Below are 23,774 nucleotides of genomic sequence, written 5' to 3' on the forward strand. Positions count from 1 at the left end.
TTGCCCCAAAATTCATACATGGAAATCCTAACCCGCAACGTGATGGTATCAGGAGGTGCTTAGTCACGAGGGTGGAGCTCAGAGGTGAGTGTCTTATTGCAGAGGCTCAAGAAAGGTCCCTGTCCCTTTGACCATGTGAGGACACATCTATGAACCAGGAAGGCCAAGTCTGCCAGCATCCTGGTCTCGCGCTTCCCAGCCTCCAGAACCATGAGAAATAGATCCATGTGACTTATCAGCTGCCCCGCTTATGGTATTTTGTGATAGCCGCCCAAATGGACCAAGACACTCGTTTTTAACTGTTCACTTTCCTACCACCTACTTAAACTCTTAGAGTGTTCTAGAATAGTTTAAAACTGAGGAAAAGTACCTCTCGATGGGAGGCCAGTGGTTCTCAACAGGGTACGATTTTTCCCCCGGGGACACTAGGCAGTGCCTGGAGACATTTTTGATTAGCACAACTCGCGGGGAGGGGGCGTTGCCAGCATCTAGTGGGCAGAGGCCGGGGGTGGTGCTCACATCTGGCGATGCACAGACCAGCCTCTTAAAACACAAAGTCAACAGTGAGAAAGCTGCGCTGAGCACATCATCCTGTATGCAAAGCATTGTTATCCTTTCATTATTCTAAGAACCTTGAACAATATGCCAGGACTTGAGCCATAGCCTCTTTGTTCTCTTCCGCAGTGGGTGACAAGGAGGGATGGAGATTCAGGAGGACGGGGAGCTGGGGAGGCAGACACCCCCTCACAAGAGTGGAGCAGGTGGGCTGGGCCTGAGAGCCTGTTCTCGGGCTGGTCCTCAGGACTCTGCCTCGCCCTGCCTCTGCCAGACGCCATCTACAGGCCTGGCGTTTATCTTCTCTCTCTTTGCACCCGAGTTAATAGCAGTAGCTGTGAAAAGAGGCAATGGCTTACTGATAATATTCCAGTCACTTTGGTTTCTTGTCTTAATTACCTTCCTAATTTGCACTTTGGGTGGAACACCTGGGGTGTGAGCTCCAGTCGGCAATGTTTTCCTCTGCTCCTTTTCCACCCAGCGGGTTCTTTCTACCATCTGTTGATCTTAAGTATCTGCCTTAATTCTCTTATTTATGTTCTTTCCGCGCGGGTAATTTGTCTTCGTCTCTCATTAGTTTCTCTCCCGGGTATTATCCTACCTTCAGACAAGGTAGCCACTGCATTCCTTTTCCCCAAGGTTCTCTCCTTCTCCTGGCAGGGAGCGGGGGAAAGGGTTTGGCCCCCTCCCACAGGCAACTTGTGCTTTGGAAGCTGGGCTCCCCCAGAGGAGGGAGGGGCTCATTTTACAATTCATCAGAGCAGGTTCCCTCACTGTTGGCCCAGGTACAGGGTGGGGGCAGAGGCACTATGCATTCACTTTGCTCCAAACCTCTTTGGGGTACAGATTCAGATGCCAGCTCTTGCCACCCATGCCTGGGAGAAAGCCACAAGCCAGGTTGGCAAATGGGTGGGGCCGGGGGAGAGTGGGGGACTGAGATTCGAGGCCTGGCTCTGCTTCTTGAGGCTTGTGTCTCTTTGAGCAGATGCTTTTTCTCCTGCCTTAACTGGGTACTCCCCTGCCCAACCTCCCAGAGCCACTGAGGGCATTTATATAAGTCAGAGTGCTGGGACTTTTGCCAAATAACAAGAAGGGCTTAGTTTGCTAATTAATATAGGTCCTGTGGCTCTGGGCTGCACTATCATTTACATTAAAATGACTAATTAGAGCAAAATCTTTAACAAAAGAGCAGACCAACTGTTGTTTATAGTTTAGAAAAGGAAATTTTTTTCAGAGGAAGGGATATGCCCCTCTGGCGTCGTAAAACACCCCTTAGTCCCTCCCTAGCTTTTGGCACCTCTCCCCGGTGGGCCAGGGGTCCCTGGTGAAGCTCTTTGCCTTGGAGACCCACAGTTACCTCTGAGAGAGGGTTGAGGGCCTGTGTTGGTACAAAACAAAGTTGAGAACAGCAGCCTTGTAAACACTGGACTCTGATGGTAGGAGACTGGCCAGATGGAGGCATCTCAGATGTCCTCCAACTTTCTGAGACTCAGAAGATGCATAAAAAAGGCTTCCTCCATCCTGCTGGAAAGGATGCCTGGAACTCCCAGACATATCCATCGCAGCCCGCCCTGAAATCCAGCCCTTCCCCTAGGACACTCCTCCTTTGGGAAGCTTGTCAGATGCATCAGGCAAATCTGGAGATGGTGAACATGCGTCCAAAGCCCTCCCTGGAGCTGTGGCTTCCTCCAACCTCAGAGGACTTTTCTGAAAGAGACGGAAAAGAACGCACGGCCAGGACCTCAGAACCAGAGCCCGCCTGGGCTCTCAGACCAGCTCCCCCTCCCCTTTCCTCTCTGCTGTGGGAGCAGAGGTGATGATCCCCACCTTTACTTCATGCTTCTAGCCTGGCGTGTGGCCCACAGGTGGCCACCGGCCCCCATTTCCAAAAGAAAGACCACAAAGACGCTAAGATCTTGAATACAAGGCCTAATTTAGAATCAGAGTCATCTCAGAGGAAGGACTTGCTGAATGAAGCCTCAGCCTTTGTGAAGAATTTACATCAGGAGCCTTAAAAATTGAGCAAACATAAATCCATTTTTAAAAAGCTTGATATGAAACGTCTGGTTGCTCTGGCAGCCCTGACTTGGCCGGCCACCTCAGCCCCGGAGCTCGTTAGAGGCACCGTCTCGGGCTTCTCAGCAGTCGGCTACGGGGTGAGCCACACGTGCTGGGAGGATGCTGCCTGGTTTTGGAAAGACACCCCCCCAAACCCCTAAATTCTGAGTCTGACAGTGGCCCAAGAGTCATGCCACATGATCTGTGGGGTTTCCTGCACCTCTACAGTCCTAGGATTCTGTATCCCATCATTGGTCATTATGAGAAATATGGGAAGATATTTGATGGAGCATCAGAATCCCAAATTCTCAATCAGCAGCCTCCAGTGGCTATAGCCACCCGATAAGGTCCCCACAGGAGACTGAAGCACAGAGGGTAAACTGAGGCAAACAAAGAGCCCTTTATGCCTTAGCAGGGTCTTTGGACTCCAAACCCCACTGTGCTTTCTTGGTGAACCAGACTGGATTATAGGTGAGCTCTTACGCCTTAACCCGGGACAAGTCTGAGCAATCCTTTGGTCTCCAGGTGTCTCCTAGAGTCATCATTGCAAGCCCAGCATCCTTGGCCCACCCCAACTAAACAGGACACAAAGGACAAAAAGAGGCATTTCAGAGAGACAGTGAATCCCAAAAGAAAACAAGCCCTTCTCACTCAGTAGATTTTTCCCTTCTTCTCTCTTTACAACACAAAAGTTCCTCCTGGCCCCAAAAGCCCTTGGTCTTGATTCTGACCAAAATTGGTAGTCCTCTTTCTGGCCTTGATTCAGAAGGGGTCTTTAAATTCTCCCACAGATATCAGAAAGTGTTTTGTTGTTGTTGTTTTTAAAGATTTTATTTATTTGACAGAGAGAGACACAGTGAGAGAGGGAACACAAGCAGGGGGAGTGGGAGAGGGAGAAGCAGGCTTCCCGCTGAGCAGGGAGCCCGATGCAGGCCTCTGTCCCAGGACCCTGGGATCATGACCTGAGCCAAAGGCAGACGCTTAACGACTGAGCCACCCAGGTGCCCCGAAAGTGTTTTAACATTATGGGACTAGCCCACTGATCCCAGGCCACTGGGACAGTTCCATTTTTCCATAATCTTTCCCTCTCTATCAGATACTCATAGACCAGCATTGTCCTCCACGTGTGATCAAAGTCAGGGTTTGGTAAGCTTGGCCGGCTCACTAGTCCCTCTGGAAAGGACTTGGGGAATCATCTTGTACATCCTCAAGCTTAAGCTAGACTAGAGCCACACCTTCCCAGAGTAGACTGGGACAGTCTACCATTTCAAGATGGCTCCTCAAACGTCTGGGAAGACATCATTGGGCTACCACATCAACCTTGGATATCTTGTCGCTTGAGCTAATAAAACCCTATGTGTTTAGCTCAGGAGTCAGTCATCAAGCTCTTCCTGTAAAGGGCCAGACAGTAAATATTTTAGGTCTTTAAATATACGGTCTCTGTCACAACTACTCATCTCTGCTGATGTCGCGCAAAACCAGCCGTAGACAACTTGTCAACCGATAAGCATGGCAGTGTGCCAATGAAGCTTTGTGAACACTAAAATTATATAATTGTCATGTGTCATGAAATACTACTCTTTCTTTGATTTTTTTCCAATTATTTAAAAATGTAAAAATCGTTCTTAGCTTATTAAGAACAAAAATAGGCAGTGGGCTAGGTTTGGCCCCCAGACCATTGTTGGCCAACCCCCTGGTTGAAACTCCTGTTACGTGGATTTTCTGTTACTGGCAGCCTCATGCAGTCTCACCTGACACAGTGATGGCGATGAACCTTATTTGAAAATTGCTCCTAACCCCTCATGGTTTTTTTTCTATGTCTGTTTCAGAGGGTCTTGCTGTCGGCGTTGGGTTTGGGGCTGTAGGAAAGACGGCATCAGCCACCTTCGAGAGTGCCAGGTAAGCCAGGACCCTAGAGCATGGCGCGGCACCCAGCGGTGCTCTGGAAATGCTTGTTACCTGGACGGGCACCCCCAGCCCCACTGGTGGAAGTGGGGGCAAGGTCAGGTGAGGCTTACCTGAGAGAGGAACTCCATCAAAGAAGCAGGTGTACGCCATTTGTCAGATAAGCTATCTAATGGGTAACCACTTTGAAAACACCCACATGGATATAATCACCTGCATCCCCCAAATCCTTTAAATGTATAAAGACTAAACACCAAAAACAAAACAAACAAAAAAAACAGAGCCAGCTCTGATGCTCTCACCTGCTCCCTCCTTTCAAAGCCCCCCCCCCTCTTTCTGGACACTGCACTCCCCTCCTGTCCCCCCTTAGTGTCTGTTCCTCTGCAGGTTCTCCTGCGGGCTTCTCACCCTGTGGCCCCTTTGGAAATGTCGATGTTGCCCAGGAGCCATCACTGGGGCTCCCTTTCTCCCCACTTAGTGCAGTCCCCTTGGAGAACCTTCTCCATTTCCAAGACTTTATTTTCCATCTGTTTTCTGGGGATGCCAGCGTTGGTCTTCAGCCTTGATTGTTTGCCGGAGCTTAGTCCTCCAGGTCCAGCTGTCTTGCAGACATCTCCACTTAGATGTTTCTTGGGATCCCCACATTCAGCTGATTGCCTCCCCCCTCCCCATCTGCCATCTGGCAAAACCTGCCCCTCCTGCAGGCTTCCCCAGCACCGCCTTGCCCCCAGCTGACCAAACCAAACTCACTGCTATCCCCCACTCCTTATTTCCATAGGCAGTCTTCCATAGATAATCACCATACCTTATAAATTCTTCTTCCCTTCTACCTCCCTGGCATTACAAAGCGCCTAGATGAGGCTACAGCCTTGGGACCACAAAAGGGCTTATCCTTTGGCCATCATGGAGATGGGCTCTACACGGTCCCCCATGCCTACAAAACCATGAATACTACAGCCTCCAGGCTGGAGGAGAGCAGGGAGGAGCCTTCCATCCAAGGCTGGCAAAGTCAGGTGACTTCAGGAGACTAAGGGGCAAGAAAACACGTGGACACAGTCATTGGGTAGAGACCATTGGGAATGGTAAGGATGGAGGTGAATCTCAGCTAGGCAGTGCATGCACTATCGAAGGGCACAATTATTTTAAAAATGAAACTCACATTACAGAGATGGCCCAGGGGCCACTGGTTTCTGACCCCTGCATCTAGCTCATTTCACTGCCTTCTGATTGAGGCAATCTCAAAATCGACCTTTTCTTTCCCTCCCATGAGGCAATGGTCCCGTCTCCTTCGGCGATCAACCCTGTGTCTATCCCGCATGCTTGTCAGGAACTCGCTTCTCCCAGAGCCCCTTTCCTGTGCTTCCCGGCGGCCGAACCTGCGTGAGGCCTCTTTATGCCCCATCACCTCCATCTAGCTATCCCTTGGCCGACATGGGGTCCCTGGGTGTTAGGTGTAGCCTCTGCCCGTCTTTAAATTCTAATGCTGCGTGTTAGGGGACATGTGTGCTCCTTGAGGCCCCAGATGTGTGTGTGGGCTGGCATGTTCCAAGTCGAAATTTTCCCTGTTCTCAGCTTCTCATTCCCACCTGCCAGGCCCGCAAGTCACTCCAGCGTCATCTGTTAACATGATGTCCATTGTGAAAACCAAATGAGAGGTAGATGGGGGGGGGGCGGTGGGGAGAACTGTATAATGTGAGAAATGTCACCAAAATCAAGGGTGAACGGTGAATGATAATGCCCTGCAGACTGCTCTTCTTACATGGGGTGGGGGGGATTGGGGGCGCCGGGGAGTGTGGCTCTGTGTCCCCCGCACAGCCGTGTTGATCTTGGCCTTGCCTAGACCACGAGAAACTTCCGAGTCAGTGGGAGCTAGGGAGGCACAGCGGCCCCGAGGGGCTGGCCCTGGAAGCATCCACAGGCCAGGTCCTCCCAGGGCACAGGCACCACGCACGTTGCAGTAGGTCTGTGGCCCGCAGGTGACAGCCCTGGCCCCCGTCCCTGCGCTCACAGGCCGGGCCTTCAGTCCGGTGGCGCCGTGTCTCCTGGGACATCGAGATGTCAACTCGGATGGCCCTCTCTTCTATCACTTGTACTTTCTGCTCATCTTGATAAATATTTCTGAAGAAAGTAGAGCAAAAACCTTTCCAACCCAGCTCCTCCCTTCCCTTTGACGAAGCAGGCTGTCTCGGAGTTATATAAACCCTCCACAGGACCCTCCCCATCCCACTGGGAGTGAGCTGGGGCTGCAGGCCTCAGGATTTTCAGCCTCACAAAACCCCTGCTGAATGAACTGCTGGGCGGGAGGCGGGGGGCGGGGGCGATTCTCACGCCCCCGCACTGCACCCACCCCCAGCCACAGCCTGGGGGGCAGAGATGTGAGAGCTCTGGCACCATCACTGCTATGTCCAGAGGGTCTCCCTCAAGCAGACCCCACCCTTCAGCCCATTTTCCCCACCCAGAAATCCATATCTAGTTCATGATTTGGGTTTCTCCTTAACAAATGCCTGTGATCTTACCCTTGAGTGGGGGAAACCACACAACAGCCCCCAGGCTTGTGAGCTTTCTCGGCCCTTCGCTCACAGTACAAATGAGTTTCCATGGGAGGATGGGGACCAGCGGGCGGTCGTCGAAAGGGAACGAGGGAGAAGGAGAAAGAAAGCGACAGGCGAATAATGCCGGAGGGTGGGCTACAAGAGCTAAGTCATCAGATGATTAAACACATCTCGTCAAAGAGACAGGTTTTGCTTGATAAAATTCCAGCCCCCTGTGATACAGAGGCGGCTCGCTTCACACATGACACGGGGAGGTTGAAAATAAAGGCACGAGAAAAGATACAAGGTACACGCTGACCAAAAGAAAGCAGGAATGGCAGTTTTAGAATCAGACAAAACAGACTTTGAGGCAGAAAGCCTCATAAAGAATAAAGGCCAGTACTTCCCAAGAAGAGAAACCGCGCCCCAGGAGGCTGTAACCCCTGTGCATCTGTGTGCACCTAGCAATAGTAAGTCTCAAACTGGTTAAGAACAATGGTCAGAATTGCAAGGAAAAAAAAAAAAAAGACAAAACCGCCGTCCCGGTGAGTGGTTATGATCCCCCTCTCCGGCACTGAGAAAACAGATGAAAAGTTAGCACCATGTCCATCACGGACGGATGCAGGGCCCCAGACTAGCAATTAGAAAACTTCCATTCTCTTTAAGCACACATGGGCGTGTTTCCCAAAATTGAGGCGAGAGCTCTGCCGCAGAGGTCAGAGTGCCCCCAAATCGATACTGTTCAGACCACGGTCTGACCTCAATGCGACATAACTGAAAATCACAGAAAAGATAGCCAAAATAGTCGGTGAGCGGGCCATAAGATTAGCGGAGCGTGAGCGCCGAGGGAGGGATACAAACCCAATGTGTGTCTCTTCCCTCCCGTCGGGGGCGCTTCCGAGAACGCGGGGTACTTCATCAGGAGTGTGGGGACAGGCATCCCGGAGAGGTGGAGATGACAGAGACAGGGGACACTGTGAACAAGTACCCACATTGGTCCCCAAGGCGTTTTTAGGGCCAGGTGAGGATGGAGTTCACATGGTGCTTCCTAGAAGACAAGCCTGACAGCTGAGGAAGCCCATCATTGAGCAAGAGGTTGGCAGCTAGGGTGCATTCTGATGCAGGGACATGACAAAACCCAAGAGGTGATTTGAACAGCGATCTGGCTCTGATGGGATAATTTTGGGGGGAAGGGGTAGACTGACCAGTGTGAAGAATTCAGCCCTCGAACAGATCGGTATTGACTACCCACAGCTTTGCGCCTTCATAGCTCCCAGGACGACGAGGGAGGCGGTGACGGTGTGGGAATGAAGAGGGACCAGTGGGAGGAAGAGGTTTTCAGTGCAGAACCGCCCGAAGGCAGCTGTCGGCTGATTTTGTTGTCGTGTGGAAGGGAGAAGGGAGAATCAGGTCCAGGCAACAGGGAGATATAGGTAATCACGTGGCGCCGTGGAAGGGTCCCCAGGGAGGCAGTACGCATTTGCATGGACTTGGGAACGAAGGTAGCTGGCACGTGCCTGGGCTACGCATGGGTCAAGCTCGCTGCTGTACATTTCGTGCAGGGGGTCAGCAAACTGCAGCCTATGGGCCAGGTCTGGCCCAACACCCGGTTCTGGAAATGGCATTTTCTTAGAACACAGCCAACACCCTTGTGTTTTACCTATCATCTGTCGCTCCTTCTGTGCTGTGTTGGTTGAGTTGGGTAATTGCCACAGAATCTCGAGGCTGAGGCTGAGAATATTTATTATCTGGCCCGTTGCAGACAGTCTGTAGACCCCTAATCTTGTGGAAGACCATAATTTTAGTCCAGATCTGTCATCAGACGCTCTGATGCATGCCCGCTAACTTTTGTACAACCTCTTTCTTGTGCCCTGTGTATAATGCATCTGGAAGCAGGAGGTTCTCTTCCCACCCACATGGTATCGCAGCCACCAGGAAAGAAGAGAAAGGTACAAAGAAATACTCCCTAGAAGGCACCAGCTTCAATTCTGACCTGGACTCGGGCAGACCGCAGGCGCATGATTTGTGTTTGGCTTCTGCCACCTAGTGTTCGGACGCTGTCACTTCACCTTTATGGTGCCCTCCCCAAGGCCCTCCTGAGCTCCCTCCACCTTTCCTTCCTCACTGGACAGCTTGCCTGGTGCTCTTCATCTGGAATTCAGCGTCCCCCTGAATTACAAAGAATCTCAGGCCTCAAAGGGCAGCCCATAGCTCAAGGGAAACACGGCTTTCTTCTTTCTGATCTGGCCCCATAGCAATTTCTTCTGGTTTCACCACAAACAAATTCTTCAGACCACATGTCCTTGGGGTGTTTGCTGCTTAAACAGTTTTCCTTTCTGAAGTGGCATTACCTCCAAAGAACGTGTTCCCCAGAGAGGAAACATGCCCTCCGCTCTCACTCAACTCTGTGGCAGGTATAATTCAAACCAGCAGGGAGAGCGAAGCTGCTTACGCATAAGCATTTTGCTTCACATACCAATTCCTATGTAGGCTTTGACTCAGCACACCCGTTGGGAGGTGTCTGTCATCTTTGAACACACCCCGACCAGCAGGTGCAACAGGCTTCGTGGAGCCGAGGAGGCTGGCTGGCTGCAGATTCATAGTATGCCATGGATGATCCACAAGCCACATCCCCAAGGTGCGCCTGGACGTGTGCCCCAACCACCTAAGGCTAACCCACACCCAGATGCTTGGGAAGGGATGCCAGGTCGATTAGCCTGCCTTCTGACCAAAGATGAGGTCATTAAGTTACGGGGGGCAGCGGGGACATCAAAATAAAATTTTAAAGTATATGTTTGCCTCCCAGATCAAGGAGTAAGTCGTAAGTCAGATATATGCTTTCCCCGGCTTGAAAACCAATACATACGTTGGTATATTAATGATCACTTAAGACAGCAGTCATTGGTCAACTAAGTAGCCATTTGTTTAGAAACAAAAATGGCAGGAGACACATTTTCCTGGTCATTAGTCAACAGTCTCCAGTTGGTGAGTAGGTCTGTATTTGGAAGTCACCTATTACTTACGTGCTTCTATCTGTCCAACTAGTTCCCCTACTTCGGTTCCAGTAAATTCTTGAAAACAGGTTTGCAAATTAAATGTAGGGCAGGTCAAGAGCAGGCGTCACTGTTGTGGTGGGGAGGGGTCTTGGAGAACTGAAGTGTAAACTTCTCCATCATAGTTCACTCACACCTCCTGTAACCGCCTCCACAGGTCAAGCTGCTCTTACGAGGCCCCTTGACCTCTCTGTGGCAGGACCAGCTCCCAGACTTCCAGAAAGTTCTCAGGAGACTGTCCTTCCTCAGGCTGCTGGTCTTGACCTCCCCACCCACCCATGGAGTTGGGTCTTACCATTCCCCCGAGGGGAAGCCAGAGCCCAGCCCGGTCTCTCTGGAGAGTGGTCTTCAGCCTGAGAAGCGGAACCCCAGCATGGGAACAGGCTACCTTGCCTGGAATTCTAGAGTTATCTATTGGCAGCGCTGTCTCTGAAATTGTTCTTTCCAGCCCTCCCGCACAGTGATCACTTTACCCTGAATGCTGAAGAGACCGGGGAGTTTGCAAGCAGCAGGCAGGTGGCACAGAGCGCCACCATGCTGTGGTTTGACATCATTGTCACCAGGTGATGTACAAACAATGACGGAGGGACAGAGGGGGCAGGAAGCAGTGGAGACACGTTGATGTCAGAAGCAGCAGGCGTCCTCCGCAGAAGTCATACCTACAAAAGCTGAAGACCATGTACTATATACAAGTTTATAAAAATCTGGTGTGCATTTTCATAGCATCTTTGTATTCCATCTGATAGTTCATTCAGTTCAGCACCGAGGGCTCTTCCCCCGCCGTCTTACTGTCCCGCCTCAGCCTGACACCAAGGCTTTGGTGTGGCTCCCCCCCACCCACCCGCCAGGAAGGAGGGGAATACGGAACGACAGGGAAAGAGCAGGAAGCCCCTCTGCCCGTGACTGTGGCACCTGGAGGAAAACGGTGGTGCGAACTGATCTAACTGCAGAACACCCCAAAATCCGTTAGTGTTTTCTTTAGGACATTTTAGGGGTAACGCATTTATTTTTCTAATGACTTTTTTAAAAAAAGTTATAAAAGTTATTATATTAGTCGTGAACGTAACAAGGATGAGCCTAAAAGCCCGCCACACACCTGGGTGGAGCCAGACGCGGACTGAGCAGTTCCTCGGGACATTGCAGAGCCCTTCACTCCGCAGCGCTATTCCTGAGCACTCCCCACAGGGTTTTGTGTGGGGTTGGGTTTTTTTGGGGTTTTTTGACATTTTTTTCCCCCTTGTCCCCATCGCACCTCAGGAAGTGCCCCTCCCATCCTTGGAACACCTGGGGGCTCTGGATGGAACCTGCCTCCGGAGAACAGTCTGCAGGTGCATTGCTCCAGGAGGCTTGACCACCAGGAGCCAGAAGGGATGGGGGCTGGGAAGTGAGGGCCAGAAAGGAAATGTCTAGGCTCCGTCTCCAGGGTCCTTGTCCAAACCCCAGCGTTCTTACTGCCCTCTGCCACTCTTTTTCCCAGCCCCTTCTTCCTTCCCGTGGGTTTTTATGCTTCCTGCAAGAGCAGGTGGGACAGAAAGCAATGAAAAAAGTAACCACATCCTGACAGTAAGGCACCTCCAGCTGTGTTTTGTCCCCTAGTCCTGCCAAGGTTTTTCTTTGACCAGGTTATCCTCTCGGGGGGGTAGGGGCGTCCTCTCTGACACTTTGCCCTCCATGTCCCCCGGTCTGTGCAGACAAATGGATGTCATTGTTACCTGGAGACCCGGGAACTCTCCAGCTGATGAGGCAGAGAATCCGGACCTTCACAGCCATTCATTTGGGAAACATGCCCCTCGGGGGGCCTGCTGCCCTTACATCCTGGCATTGGCTGGATGGAGAGATGCACGCACGGATGAATGAAAGTCTGCTGATCACTTACCTGTCACCTGAGATTGTCTGTGAGAAACTGTTTCATCTTAGTCTGGCTTCACCCACGTATCTGGCAGACTTTCCACACTTCCCAGGACAGCTGTGACAAATAACATCATTTTAACAAAGGAGCACCCCCCCCCCCCAGGAAAGAGACAAAGAGAAATCCGATTGGTTTGGGGGTGTTCTGGAAGTCAGGACTCTTCACACCTCTGCTCGCTGCGCGTCTAAGGTGACCATCTGCTGTGTTGGAGTGACCTCGCCAGGAAGCCCAGCAACGGTCATTCATCCCCTCCTGCTGGTACGAGATTGGGGAGCCATATCTCACTCTGAAAGATGGTTTCCCTTAAAGGATGGGGACATTCTCTGATGTGAATCTCCAACGGCTGTGTGTGCCTACTCACACATCCATCCCTCCACACACACAGTTCTACAGAGATAGAAAAATGCCTGCGAGGATTACTAGGAAATGTGCTCATTTCAGCACACTGTCCTTCCGGTGGTACCTCTGGGTCAAGCAGGTGGGACTCGGGTGAGCAAGCCCCTGGCAATCCGACCGTGTCCTTGACTCTTACTGCTTACACCGCAGTTTCCATGGGCATTGCATGAAGAGGGGTGGGGTGTATCTGGGATCCTGGCACTGTTGGGCTTTTGTGGGACATAAAAACATCCCCTGTGTATGTGAAGACGGACATAGAACTGCCACCTTCTATGTTTTGCAAAGTAAAGACATTGAAAGAAAGTCACTATCACAGGCTCTCACCATCCATCAGTTCTTTTATGAGGGATCTCTCTGTTCAAAATGTACTCATCACCAAAGAAATTAGTTCATATACTCGGGAAAAAACAAAGTCCTTTCTACCTTCCAGATAGGGATTTACTTGTCTTCATCTTTCCCGCTCTCTCTCTCTCTCTCTCCATTCAAATTCAGAGCAACGTATAACATGAAAAGCTTGTAATTATGTTCTTCATACAGATTAGTGAGGTTGAGCCCCACTGGACAATGTAACAAGGGCATCTTGGCCATCCGCTCTATTCTACTGTGTATCAAGCTCTGCTGAAAATCTTACAGTGTTGTAAACTGTGTTGAAAATCAGTTTCTCTAAATCGGGATGATGTATTTGCAAATATGTTCCTTTGCGTCCTCCTGCCCTATCATCTTCCCCTGTATACAGAAGCCATCCCGGAGAGGAAGCAGGGTGACAGAGGGAGGTCTTACCAGGGATCTTGACACTTGAATTCCTGGCATTACCCGGAAAGAGAACACCTTCTCTTGGAGAAGGACCTGATACCGGAAGGCACTGAATTCCTTTTAATTGACTAATTCTGTTTCTGCTACTGTGTGGAAACGAGGTTCTCCAGGACAGGATAATATCATAGGAAAAAAGATTAATTTTTAACGTACATCTGAATTACAGGGTGTAAATCCTGATACAGACACACGGAGTGGAGTGCCTGTTTGCCCGATGTGGGTTTGGGATATGATCTGAGAGAAGGCAAGGAACAGTGACACAGTCAACCCCAGACCCTTGTGCACCTGCTTCCAAGGCCACCAAGATAGCAGGTGTCACTCACGGGGAGGGAGATAGAGCGCCTCCCACCAACAGCTGCTCGCATGCGCAGGGCACGGTGAGACAGGCCTGTGAGAAGGCATGGGGGCGGGGTGTGGCTGGTGCAGCCCCCGCCCCTCCCCAGTCTAGCGCACCTCAAGAACACGTGGAATATTTAAGAGCATGGATCCCGGAGCTAGACCACCCAGGTTCAAATCCTGGCTCTGCCACTTGCTGTACAGCCTGAACGGGTTGGTTTTTGTTCTGTGCCTCCGTTTCCTAATCTACAAATTCCCACAATATTAATAATCATCAATAGTCATCGTAGTAGTAGTGTCGATAACAGTGTCTTTGGCCTGCCCACTGCAGACACTCCAGATAGATGCCCAGCCCATTCCTGTCCCAGCCCATGGTCCAGGACAAGAGCTCCCAGCCCCCTGCCTCCCAGAAGGAGAACTGGTTTGGAAGTGGCTTCCACAGTCTACATGGGACCACACAGGCCTGGACGCCCCAGGCCAGGAATGTGGGGGTCTCTCGGTGTGTGTGGCTGGCCCTGACATTGCTTCTGTTGACCAGTGCCTTGGGCCCCCTGCCTAGCATCCTTTCCCTGACTTCCCCTTGGCCCTCCCAGGCTGATTTTCCGGTCATGTCTCAGCATGGAGTCTTCATGCTCACTGTCCCTTGCTCTGGGACTGCTCAGCCTTTATTGTGCAGCATATGCTTTTCTCTGTCCTGCACCCTTGCCTGGAATGGAGCCTGAGCCACCTCTTCTGTTCTCTGCACGGGACCCAGGTCCGGGCTGTGCATGGTCGGCTCTGCACCCGGGATGGTGGGGGCGGGGGTGTGGTGGTTGACAGCCTGCCCGGAATTCTGTAGATGGTTTCGTAATGGACAGCCCCTGCCAAGGGCATGAGCCACTTCCCCGTTGCCCCACAATTCCCTGGACTCCTTCTAGACCTCGAGTGGCTTGTCCCAAGCTGTGCAGGGGGATGGACAGGGCGGCAATGGGAACGGAGGAGAGAAAAGTCTGTGTCGTCTCCAGCGCCTGGGAAAGCCACAAAGAAACCACACTGCTGTTCTCAAAGAGCTTTGTAGGGTCCGTGCCTCCCCCCAAGCCCGCCGCAGGCTAAACAGAGCACACGTTGTGTGGAGATCGGTCCCCCGTGCCAAGATGTCCAACCCTGTCGCCAGGGACTTGGGTGGGGGTGGCTGGAGGCAGTGGTGGGGGAGGAGGGGGCCACAGTGTAAACGGCCCCTTGTGTGGCCAACAGGGAGAAGTGGCTGCTCCCAGACAGAGGGCGTCGCCTGCATGGGTGCGTTTGGAGGGGCCCATCACTGCCCCGTCCGGCCTCCCAAAGCAAGGAGAGGTGGAGATCCGCAGCATCTTCCAGAGCAGACGCTAAGGGAGCTCTAGGCATGGCTTGGTTGGGGTGGTGGTCTTCATTTCGGTTCGTTTGCCCTTGTGACCCTCTTAGGGTCGGCTGTCATAGTCCTCGCTGCCATCCCAGGATGGAGACGAGGACGCAGAGCCTGGGAACTTTGTGTGAGGTCAGGCTCATGGCAAGTGGAAGACTTAGGGTTTTTTTTTTTTTTAAAGATTTTATTTATTTATTTCACAGAGAGAGAGACAGTGAGAGAGGGAACACAAGCAGGGGGAGTGGGAGAGGGAGAAGCAAGCTTCCTGCTGAGCAGGGAGCCCGATGTGGGACTCGATCCCAGGACCCTGGGATCCTGACCTGAGCTGAAGGCAGACGCTTAACGAGTGAGCCACCCAGGCACCCCGAGACTTAGGGTTTAACGGAGGTCCGGCCAATGCAGAAGCCCATGTTTAGCCACCACCCCACTCCCTGCCTCTGGCAACCCCGGGACAGTCATGAGAGCTGACACTGACGGAGTGCTTTCCGTGTGCAGACCCCGTGCTCCTCGACTTGTGTATCAGCCACTGCTTGAGGCCCCTGTGAAATGGCCATCCTCATCTTACAGATGCAGAACGCGCCCGGAAACACACGAGGAAAGGGCAGAGGTCGGATTTGCACCCCGGCAGTCTGGCTCTGGTGCCTGTGCCTTAAATCACTGCCCTCTCCTGCCCCCCAAGTCACCTACCTGCCGTGACCACAGAGACTTCAAAACTGACCCCCCAGAGTGGTGCAGAAAAGAGTTTCTGCTTAGTTGTAAAAAAAAGCGTCTAACGCCCTGTGCAGAGGCCCTCCAGTTGGCGGTAGGAGGTATGATTCCATTGTCATACGCCTCTCTAACATCCTGTCTCATTGGGCATGTTGGGAATTAGAGGCGCATATAAACTCTCCGCAGTGAGGGACAGACTTTCTAGACAGTCCCACGGGCAGCAAGTGTTTATGTCAAAGGTCATGCTGCCCACCCCTGCAGTAAGAACCCTTACCCCTTGCCTGGTGTCTCCGTGCAGCCAGATGCTGAGGGAAGGAACTGGGGAGAGGAGAAAGCTCCGAAGAGAGAGGACAGAAATCCTCTGGGTGGCCATGATGTCATGATCCACTTCCCCACCTCACCTCCTGGAAAGCATGGATGGTTGGGCTACGTCACTGGGAAGATAGAGCAAGTTACCTGTCCTGTGGGTTCCAGAACAAAAGGAGGTGACAGGCTGCTTGGAAAGAAGCCCCGGGGTTTTTGAGCGATGGTGTTGTGGTCGAATTGTGTGCCCCCCCGAAAGGTGTGTTAAAGTCCGAGCCTCCCACACCTGTGAATGCCATCTTACTGGGCAATAGGGTCTTTCCAGGTGTAATTAGTTAAGATCAGGTCCTGCTGGATTGGGGTGGGTCCTAAATCCAGTATGACCAGTGTCTCTACAAGATGAAGAGAAAAGACACACACACATGGAGCAGAGTGCCCCGTGACAACACAGAGAGGGAAGACTCCGGCCCCATGAAGGCAGAGGCAGAGGTTGGAGTGATGAGTGAAGTAGCTACAAGCCAAGAAATGCTAAGGAATGGCAAGAGCCGCCAGGAGCTGGGAGAGCCAAGGGAGCATCCTTCCCCAGTGGTGTGGGAGGGAGCGTAGCCCTGCTGACCCCTCGACTCTGGACGTGTGGCCTCCTGAGCCGTGAGAATAAATCTCTGTGGTCCGAAGCCACCCTGTTAGTGGCACTGGGCTCCGGCGACCACAGGCAACTCACATGTCGGGACTCCACCCTCCCCATCCGCATCCTCTCCATCCTCAGACCCACTTGGTTTTCTTCGGCTCCATCCACGGAGGACGCGGAGCCCGGCGCGCCGCTTCTGATCCACATTGCTCTCTATCCGGATGCATGTTTGTTTCCCTCACCCCCTGGGGAGCTTTCATATATATATATTTTTTTAATTTCGGGAGGAGGTTATGGTTCTGTTTTGTTGGATTCCTTAAGTCTCTCTTGGTTCAGTTTGGACCAAACTGGAGGAAAGCGGCGGCTTTCTTCTTTGCTCAGCAGCTGCCTTCAGACATGGGCCCATGGGAGAGTCAGGGCTGTCCCCCGTATTGGAGCTATTAAATTGTCGTAAGAAAGAGGCCTTTGTCGTGGGGAGCACAGCACTCGGCTCAGAAACAGAGACAGATTGTGCTAGAAAACAAACAACAACAACAAAAAAGGTTCAACCACAGAATTCTTTGGGGCTTCAGTCATCAGCCTGTCGCTTGTTCTTAAAAGACAAATTTCCTTTCCTCGGTGTAATTCCATCAGATAGGCCGTCGGGCTTTAATTCTGCCCAGACCCGGGGCTGGGGGCCCCGCCCAGACCACCTACACCGAGCCTGCATCCCACTCCCTGCTGGGGTGACCTCATGCCTGCCTGCTGGCAGGGTGGCAACCCAGAGATCCCCCCCGCCCCGGCCCCGGGGCCCGGCTGCTCAGGGGGCTGCACAGGAGGGAGAACAAGGACCTGAGTCCACTCAGGGAGAAGCACTTGGAGAAGCCACGGAGGCCACGTTACAGGTGCTTTAGCCCATGAGTGTGAACATTTTCAGAACTTTGCATTCGACCTGGGAGAGCCTCATTTTATGCAGGAGGAAAATGGAAATAAAGTGACTTGCCCAAAGCCCTCCCCCAACCCTGCCCCCACCGTTCACTAAGGTCAGACCATACCTGCCCGCCGGGGACCAGAGGCCAAAATGCCCCGTGTCCCCACATGACACTCAGGGACTGCCGTGGGCCCTGAGGCCCAGAAAAGCTACTCTTCTGCCCGTTGGCCACAGAGCCTCAGCCACTTCCAGCCAGCTCCCCACTTGACCACCTCCGATCACAGCAGAGTTAGCATCCCCGGTGCTACTCGGTCGGCCAGCACCAGGCGCCCCCCAGGCCCTGGGCCGCAGACAAGATGAAGACAGCTGAGGGAGGGGCTTCACCTGGGCCTCAGGGAGGGGTCTGCATCCGGCCGAGGAAGTCGGGGTTTGTCGCTTCTGTCTTCTCTAGATCCCAGAGCGGCGCTTCTTGACCCCTGGCTCAGGACCAGGCGTGACAGTCACACCCCAGACAGGGCCCACGGCGGCATTGTGAGCACGCTCCCCTGTGCTGTGGGTGCTCCAGGGAGGAGGGGAGGGAAGCCCCCCGTCTCAGCTGTCCCTCGTGAAGGCGGATATGCTTCCCCAGCCCGCGTCTCTGGCCGGAGGTGAGCATTTCATTACAGACGAGCGACAAGGAAGGAAACGCCGGCTTTATTTTCCATGAGGGCAGATTATTACATTACCTTCAGGACTTTACACAAAATGAAAATGCAGGGTCCCTTGTTCAAAGAGGGGAAAAATGGGGCGCCTGGGTGGCTCAGTCAGTTAAGTGTCTGCCTTCAGCTGTGATCTCGGGGTCCTGGCTCAGCGGAGAGTCTTCCTCTCTCTCTGCTGCTCCCCTCTCCCCACCGGCTCGTGCTCGCACGCGCGCTCTCTCTCTCTCTCTCTCTCAAATAAATAAAATCTTTTTTAAAAAAAGAACAGGAAGGGGCGACTGGGTGGCTCAGTTGGTTAAGCGACTGCTTTCGGCTCGGGTCATGATCCTGGAGTCCCGGGATCGAGTCCCGCATCGGGCTCCCTGCTCGGCAGGGAGTCTGCTTCTCCCTCTGCCCCTCCCCCCTCTCATGTGCTCGCTCTCTCTCATTCTCTCTCTCAAATAAATGGATAAAATCTTTAAAAAAAAAAAAGAACAGGAAAAAAAAGTTTTTTCCTTTTTCCATGAGGTCTCTCTCAGCCCCTCACGGTGTTTCGTTTTGTTGTAAAATTTGTTAATTGCAGTAAAACATAACATAGCGTAAAAATCTACCGTCACAACCATTTTGAGTGCAGTCCGGCGGCATTCCGTACATTGGCACTGTTGAACAACCATCACCACCATCCCTCTCCAGAACTCTCATCTTACAAGATGGAAACTCTGTCCCCATTAAACAAGAGCCCCCGAGCCCCCCTCCCCTGAGCCCCAGGCCCCCACTAATCTACTGTCTCTGAATTGACTACTCCCTCTATACCTCACATGAGTGGAGTCGTTCGGTCGGTTGGCCCTTTGTGCCCGGCGTATTTCACAGAGCCTGAGGTCGCCAGGATGCATCCGTGGTGCAGCAGGTCAGAACTTCCTTCCTTTTTAAGGCTGAATAATATCCCACCGTCCGGCCATACCACATTTTGCGGACCCATTCATCCGTCCGTGGACACCCGCCTGCTCCCACCTCTTGGCTCTCATGATAAGGCTGCTATGAACATGAGTGCACGAATCTCTCTCCAGGACCCCGATTTCAATTCTTTGGTGCATATACCCAGAAGTAGAATTGCTAGAGCACAGGGAATGATTTTTTGAGGAACTTTGCCCTGGTGTTTCTTATTTGCCAATTAATGTTGGGCCGCATCAAGCACACGGGTTCTGCCCAGAGGAGCGCAGACCCTCACAGGCTCCCAGGGCCCAAGCCCTGGACCCTGACCGGGTACTGGGGGGGTGTGCTTCCAACCTGAACTTCCTGGTCCCCCAGGCCCCTGAGTGGCTGTGCTGTTCGCTTGGCCCTTCATGAGGGAGAGTAGAAAGGAACTGGGGAGAGACAGTGAGGCCAGGTGAGGTGATTTGGAATATGTGCATATAAAGATCTGTGATTCCAGACTTTTCTGTCAGTTGTTTGGCCAAACGAACCTTTCATTGTTGGCCTCATGCATCCAGCCACATTCCCTCTTCAGGTAGATGGGAAGCTCCGTGACCCCAGATCTGAACCTGGGGTAGTGACAGAAGTGCACATCACGGGCTCCAGGGGGGTCCCGCCTTCCTGCCAGTCTGGGGGCAGCAGCTCCATAAACACAACGGGGTCTTGTCTGGAGCCTAAGCACAGCGTTCACACTCATGCTTTCTTCTCTAAGCCTCAGTTTCTGCATCTGTAAAAACAGGGTTGCATTGAGGAGTAAATAGAAGTGAAGGTCAAGGTCTTGGGTGGGGCTCCACTGTGCAGCTGTGGACACACTCAGCAGCAGGGGCGTGGATGTTTATGGCTGTGGTTGCGTTCCTTCTCCGGTGGCTGGAGCGTGCAAAGGCAGGATGGGGTAGAAGCTTCTCCATGGACTGGCTCGCCGCTGGAAGAGCGTGTCTCTCTCTTCTGACTTTACGTTCTTCGTGGCATCTGCTGTTAGTAACACACAAGCAATTTATGTCATTAAATATGACTGTGATGTCATCGCTATGACTGGCGTGCCATATAATGTGTGGACATCTTCAGTAACTCCACATGACCCATCGGGGCCCATTCCCCAACTGAAGACCAAAATAAAAAGGGTACCTGACATAACATGCCTCTCAGTGTGCCAGACAATGGTTTAGAAATTAACATTTATTATAGCCACTATAAATAGACCTAATAACATTTTGTGTAACAGCTTTATTGTGATATAAGTCACACAGTATATAATTCACCCATTTATAGTGTGCAATTTTTAAAGATTTTATTTATTTATTTGAGACAGAGAGAATGAGAGACAGAGAGCATGAGAGGGAGGAGGGTCAGAGGGAGAAGCAGACTCCCTGCCGAGCAGGGAGCCCGATGCGGGACTCGATCCCGGGACTCCAGGATCATGACCTGAGCCGAAGGCAGTCGCTTAACCAACTGAGCCACCCAGGCGCCCTATAGTGTGCGATTTTTAGTACATTCACAGAGTTGTGCAGCCATCACCATGATCAATTCTAGAACATTTCATCACCCCAAAAAGGAAGTCTGTACTTCCTTTAGCCATCGCTCCCTGCTCCCCATTTCTTCTCAACCCTTCAATCCCTGGCAACCACTAAGCTAATTTCTTCTCTATAGATTTTCCTGTTTGGGACATTGCATATATATATGTATATATCCTATAACACGTGGACCTCTGCAACTGGCATCTTTTTTTTTTTTTTTTAGATTTTGTTTATTTATTTGAGAGAGAGAGAGAGAGTGAGAGAGAGCATGAGAGGGGAGAGGGTCAGAGGGAGAAGCAGACTCCCCACTGAGTGGGAAGCCCGATGTGGGACTCGATCCTGGGACTCCAGGATCATGACCTGAGCCGAAGGCAGTCGCTTAACCAACTGAGCCACCCAGGCACCCGCAACTGGCATCTTTAACTTAGTATAATTTTTACCAAGTTAATTCATGTTGTAGCACATACCAGTACTTTGCTTCTTCTTATGGCCAAATACTATTCCAGGGTATGGATGCACCACGTTTTGTTTATCCATTCATTAGCTGATGGACATTTGGGTTGTTTCTACTTTGGGACAATTGTGAAGAGTGCTGCGAGGAACATTTGTGTGCAAGTTTTCATGTGGAAATTATTTTCAGCTTTCTTGGGTAGACACCTAGGCATGGAATTGCTGGCTCGTATGGTCCATCTACGTGTAACATTTCAGAGCTGCCATACTGTCTTCCAAAGCAGCTGCACCATTTTCCATTTCCACCAGCAGGAAACGAGGGTTCTGATTTCTCTCATCCTCACCAACACTTGTTGTTGTCTGACTTGATGACAGCCATCCTCGAGGGGAGTGGGATGCCACTGTAGTTCTCATTCGAAATTCCCTGATGGTTAATGACGTTGAGCATCTTTCCAAGTGTTTATTGGCCATGTGTATGACTTCTTAGGAGAAATGTCGATTAATGTCCTTTGCCCAGTGTTTAAATTGGATTATGTGGCTTTATTACTGAGTGGCAAGAGTTGTTGATGCATTTGATCCAAGTCATTTATCAGATATATGATTTGCATATGTTCTCCTATATCAGGGTTGTTTTTCCACTTTCTTGATGGTGTTCTCTGAAGTACAAATTTAAAAAATTTTGATGAAGTTCAATTTATCTCTTTTTTTTTTCTTTTGTTGTTTGTGCTTTTGGTGACATATCTAAGAAACCATTGCTTGATCCCAGGTCATAAAGATTAACTCATTTTCTTCTAAGCATTTTATAGTTTGGGCTGTTAAAGTATTTAATTCATTTTGAGTTAGTATTTGTATAGGGTATGAGATAAGGGTTCAACTTCATTCTTTTGCATATAAATGCCCAATCTTCCAGTACTGTTTATTGAAAAAAGTCTTCTTTTGCCTTTGAATTGATCTGGCACCCATATTGAAAATCAGTCTACTATGAATGGGAGGTGTTCTTTTTTCCCCTGAACTCTCAGCTGCATTCCATTGATGGAATGCATCTTATGCCAGTGTATCACAGTCTTGTGTACTGTAGGTTTGTAGTAAATTTTTAATTCAGGAAGTGTTAGGCCTCCAATTTAGATCTTCCTTGTCAAGATTGCGTTAGCAATTCTGTGACCCTGGTGTTTCCATATAAATTCCATATAAATAGGATCAGCCTATCAATTACTGCAAAAAAAAAAAAACATCAGCTGAGATTTTGAAAGACTTTGCATTAAATCTGAAGATCAATTCAGGGAGTGTTGTCATCTTACCAATATTAAGTCTCCAATCCATGAACATGGGATATTTTTCCATTTGTTTTGGTCTTCACTTTCTTTCGGTAATGTTTTATAATTTTCAGTGTACAAGTCTTTCACTTTCTTGGTTAAATTTATTCCTAGAGATTTTTAAATTCTTTTTAATGATATTATAAATAGAATTATTTTCTTAATTTAATTTTCAGATGGCTTATTGTTAGTGTACAGAAATACCCCTTTTTTGGGGTATCTTTATCTTGTATCCTGAAGCCTCTCTGAACTCATTTATTAGCTCTCATAATTCTTTTTTTTTTTTTTTTAAGATTTTATTTATTTATTTGAGACAGACAGAATGAGAGACAGAGAGCATGAGAGGGAGTAGGGTCAGAGAGAGAAGCAGACTCCCTGCCGAGCAGGGAGCCCGATGCGGGACTCGATCCCGGGAATCCAGGATCATGACCTGAGCCGAAGGCAGTCGCCTAACCAACTGAGCCACCCAGGCGCCCAACTCTCATAATTCTTTTTGGTGGGTTGCTTAGGATTTTCTATATATATGCTTATGTTATCTTTTTTTTTAAATTTTTGTATTCTTATGTTAATCCCCATACATTACATCATTAGTTTTAGATGTAGTGTTCCATGAGTCATTGTTTGTGCATAACACCCAGTGCTCCATGCAGAATGTGCCCTCCTCAATACCCATCACCAGGCTAACCCATCCTCCCACACCCCTCCCCTCTAGAACCCTCAGTTTGTTTTTCAGAGTCCATCGTCTCTCATGGTTTGTCTACCCCTCCGATTTCCCCCCCTTCATTCTTCCCCTCCTGCTACCTTCTTTTTTTTTTTTCTTAACATATATTGCATTATTTGTTTCAGAGGTACAGATCTGAGATTCAACAGTCTTGCACAATTCACAGCGCTTACCAGAGCACATACCCTCCCCAGTGTCTATCACCCAGTCACCCCATCCCTCCCACCCCACCCCCCACTCCAGCAACCCTCAATTTGTTTCCTGTGATTAAGAATTCCTCATATCAGTGAGGTCATATGATACATGTCTTTCTCTGTTTGACTTATTTTGCTCAACATAATACCCTCCAGTTCCATCCACGTCGTTGCAAATGGCAAGATCTCATTCCTTTTGATGGCTGCATAATATTCCATTGTATATATATATACCACATCTTCTTTATCCATTCATCTGTCGATGGACATCTTGGCTCTTTCCACAGTTTGGCTATTGTGGACATTGCTGCTATAAACATTGGGGTGCACGTACCCTTTCGGATCCCTACTTTTGTATCTTTGGGGTAAATACCCAGTAGTGCAATTGCTGGATCATATGGTAGCTCTATTTTCAACTTTTTGAGGAACCTCCATACTGTTTTCCAGAGT

The 23,774-nt window shown here is 50.6% G+C and overlaps 1 protein-coding gene and 1 long non-coding RNA gene across 9 annotated transcripts in view; both read left to right on the forward strand.

The window, feature by feature from the left end:
• Positions 1–23,774, forward strand: part of SLC39A11 (solute carrier family 39 member 11) — a 559,067-nt gene that overhangs the window by 252,596 nt on the left and 282,697 nt on the right. For 7 of the 8 annotated variants that reach the window (XM_035026140.1, XM_035026142.1, XM_035026145.1 and 4 more), the window contains exon 7: positions 4,443–4,512. In XM_035026140.1, coding sequence (XP_034882031.1) covers positions 4,443–4,512 — 70 coding nt within the window. Of the gene's footprint in view, positions 1–4,442; positions 4,513–11,793; positions 14,686–23,774 lie in introns of those variants that run through there. The other variant, XM_035026144.1, reaches the window with a different exon arrangement.
• Positions 6,199–11,297, forward strand: LOC118024321. Its single transcript, XR_004683075.1, has 2 exons — positions 6,199–9,687; positions 10,260–11,297. It is a non-coding gene; the product is annotated as an uncharacterized LOC118024321 (long non-coding RNA).

This window comes from Mirounga leonina, unplaced genomic scaffold (genome assembly GCF_011800145.1).
Source record: "Mirounga leonina isolate KUSES-001 unplaced genomic scaffold, KU_Mleo_1.0 Mir_197, whole genome shotgun sequence".
In the NCBI taxonomy this organism is placed as follows: Eukaryota; Metazoa; Chordata; class Mammalia; order Carnivora; family Phocidae; genus Mirounga; species Mirounga leonina.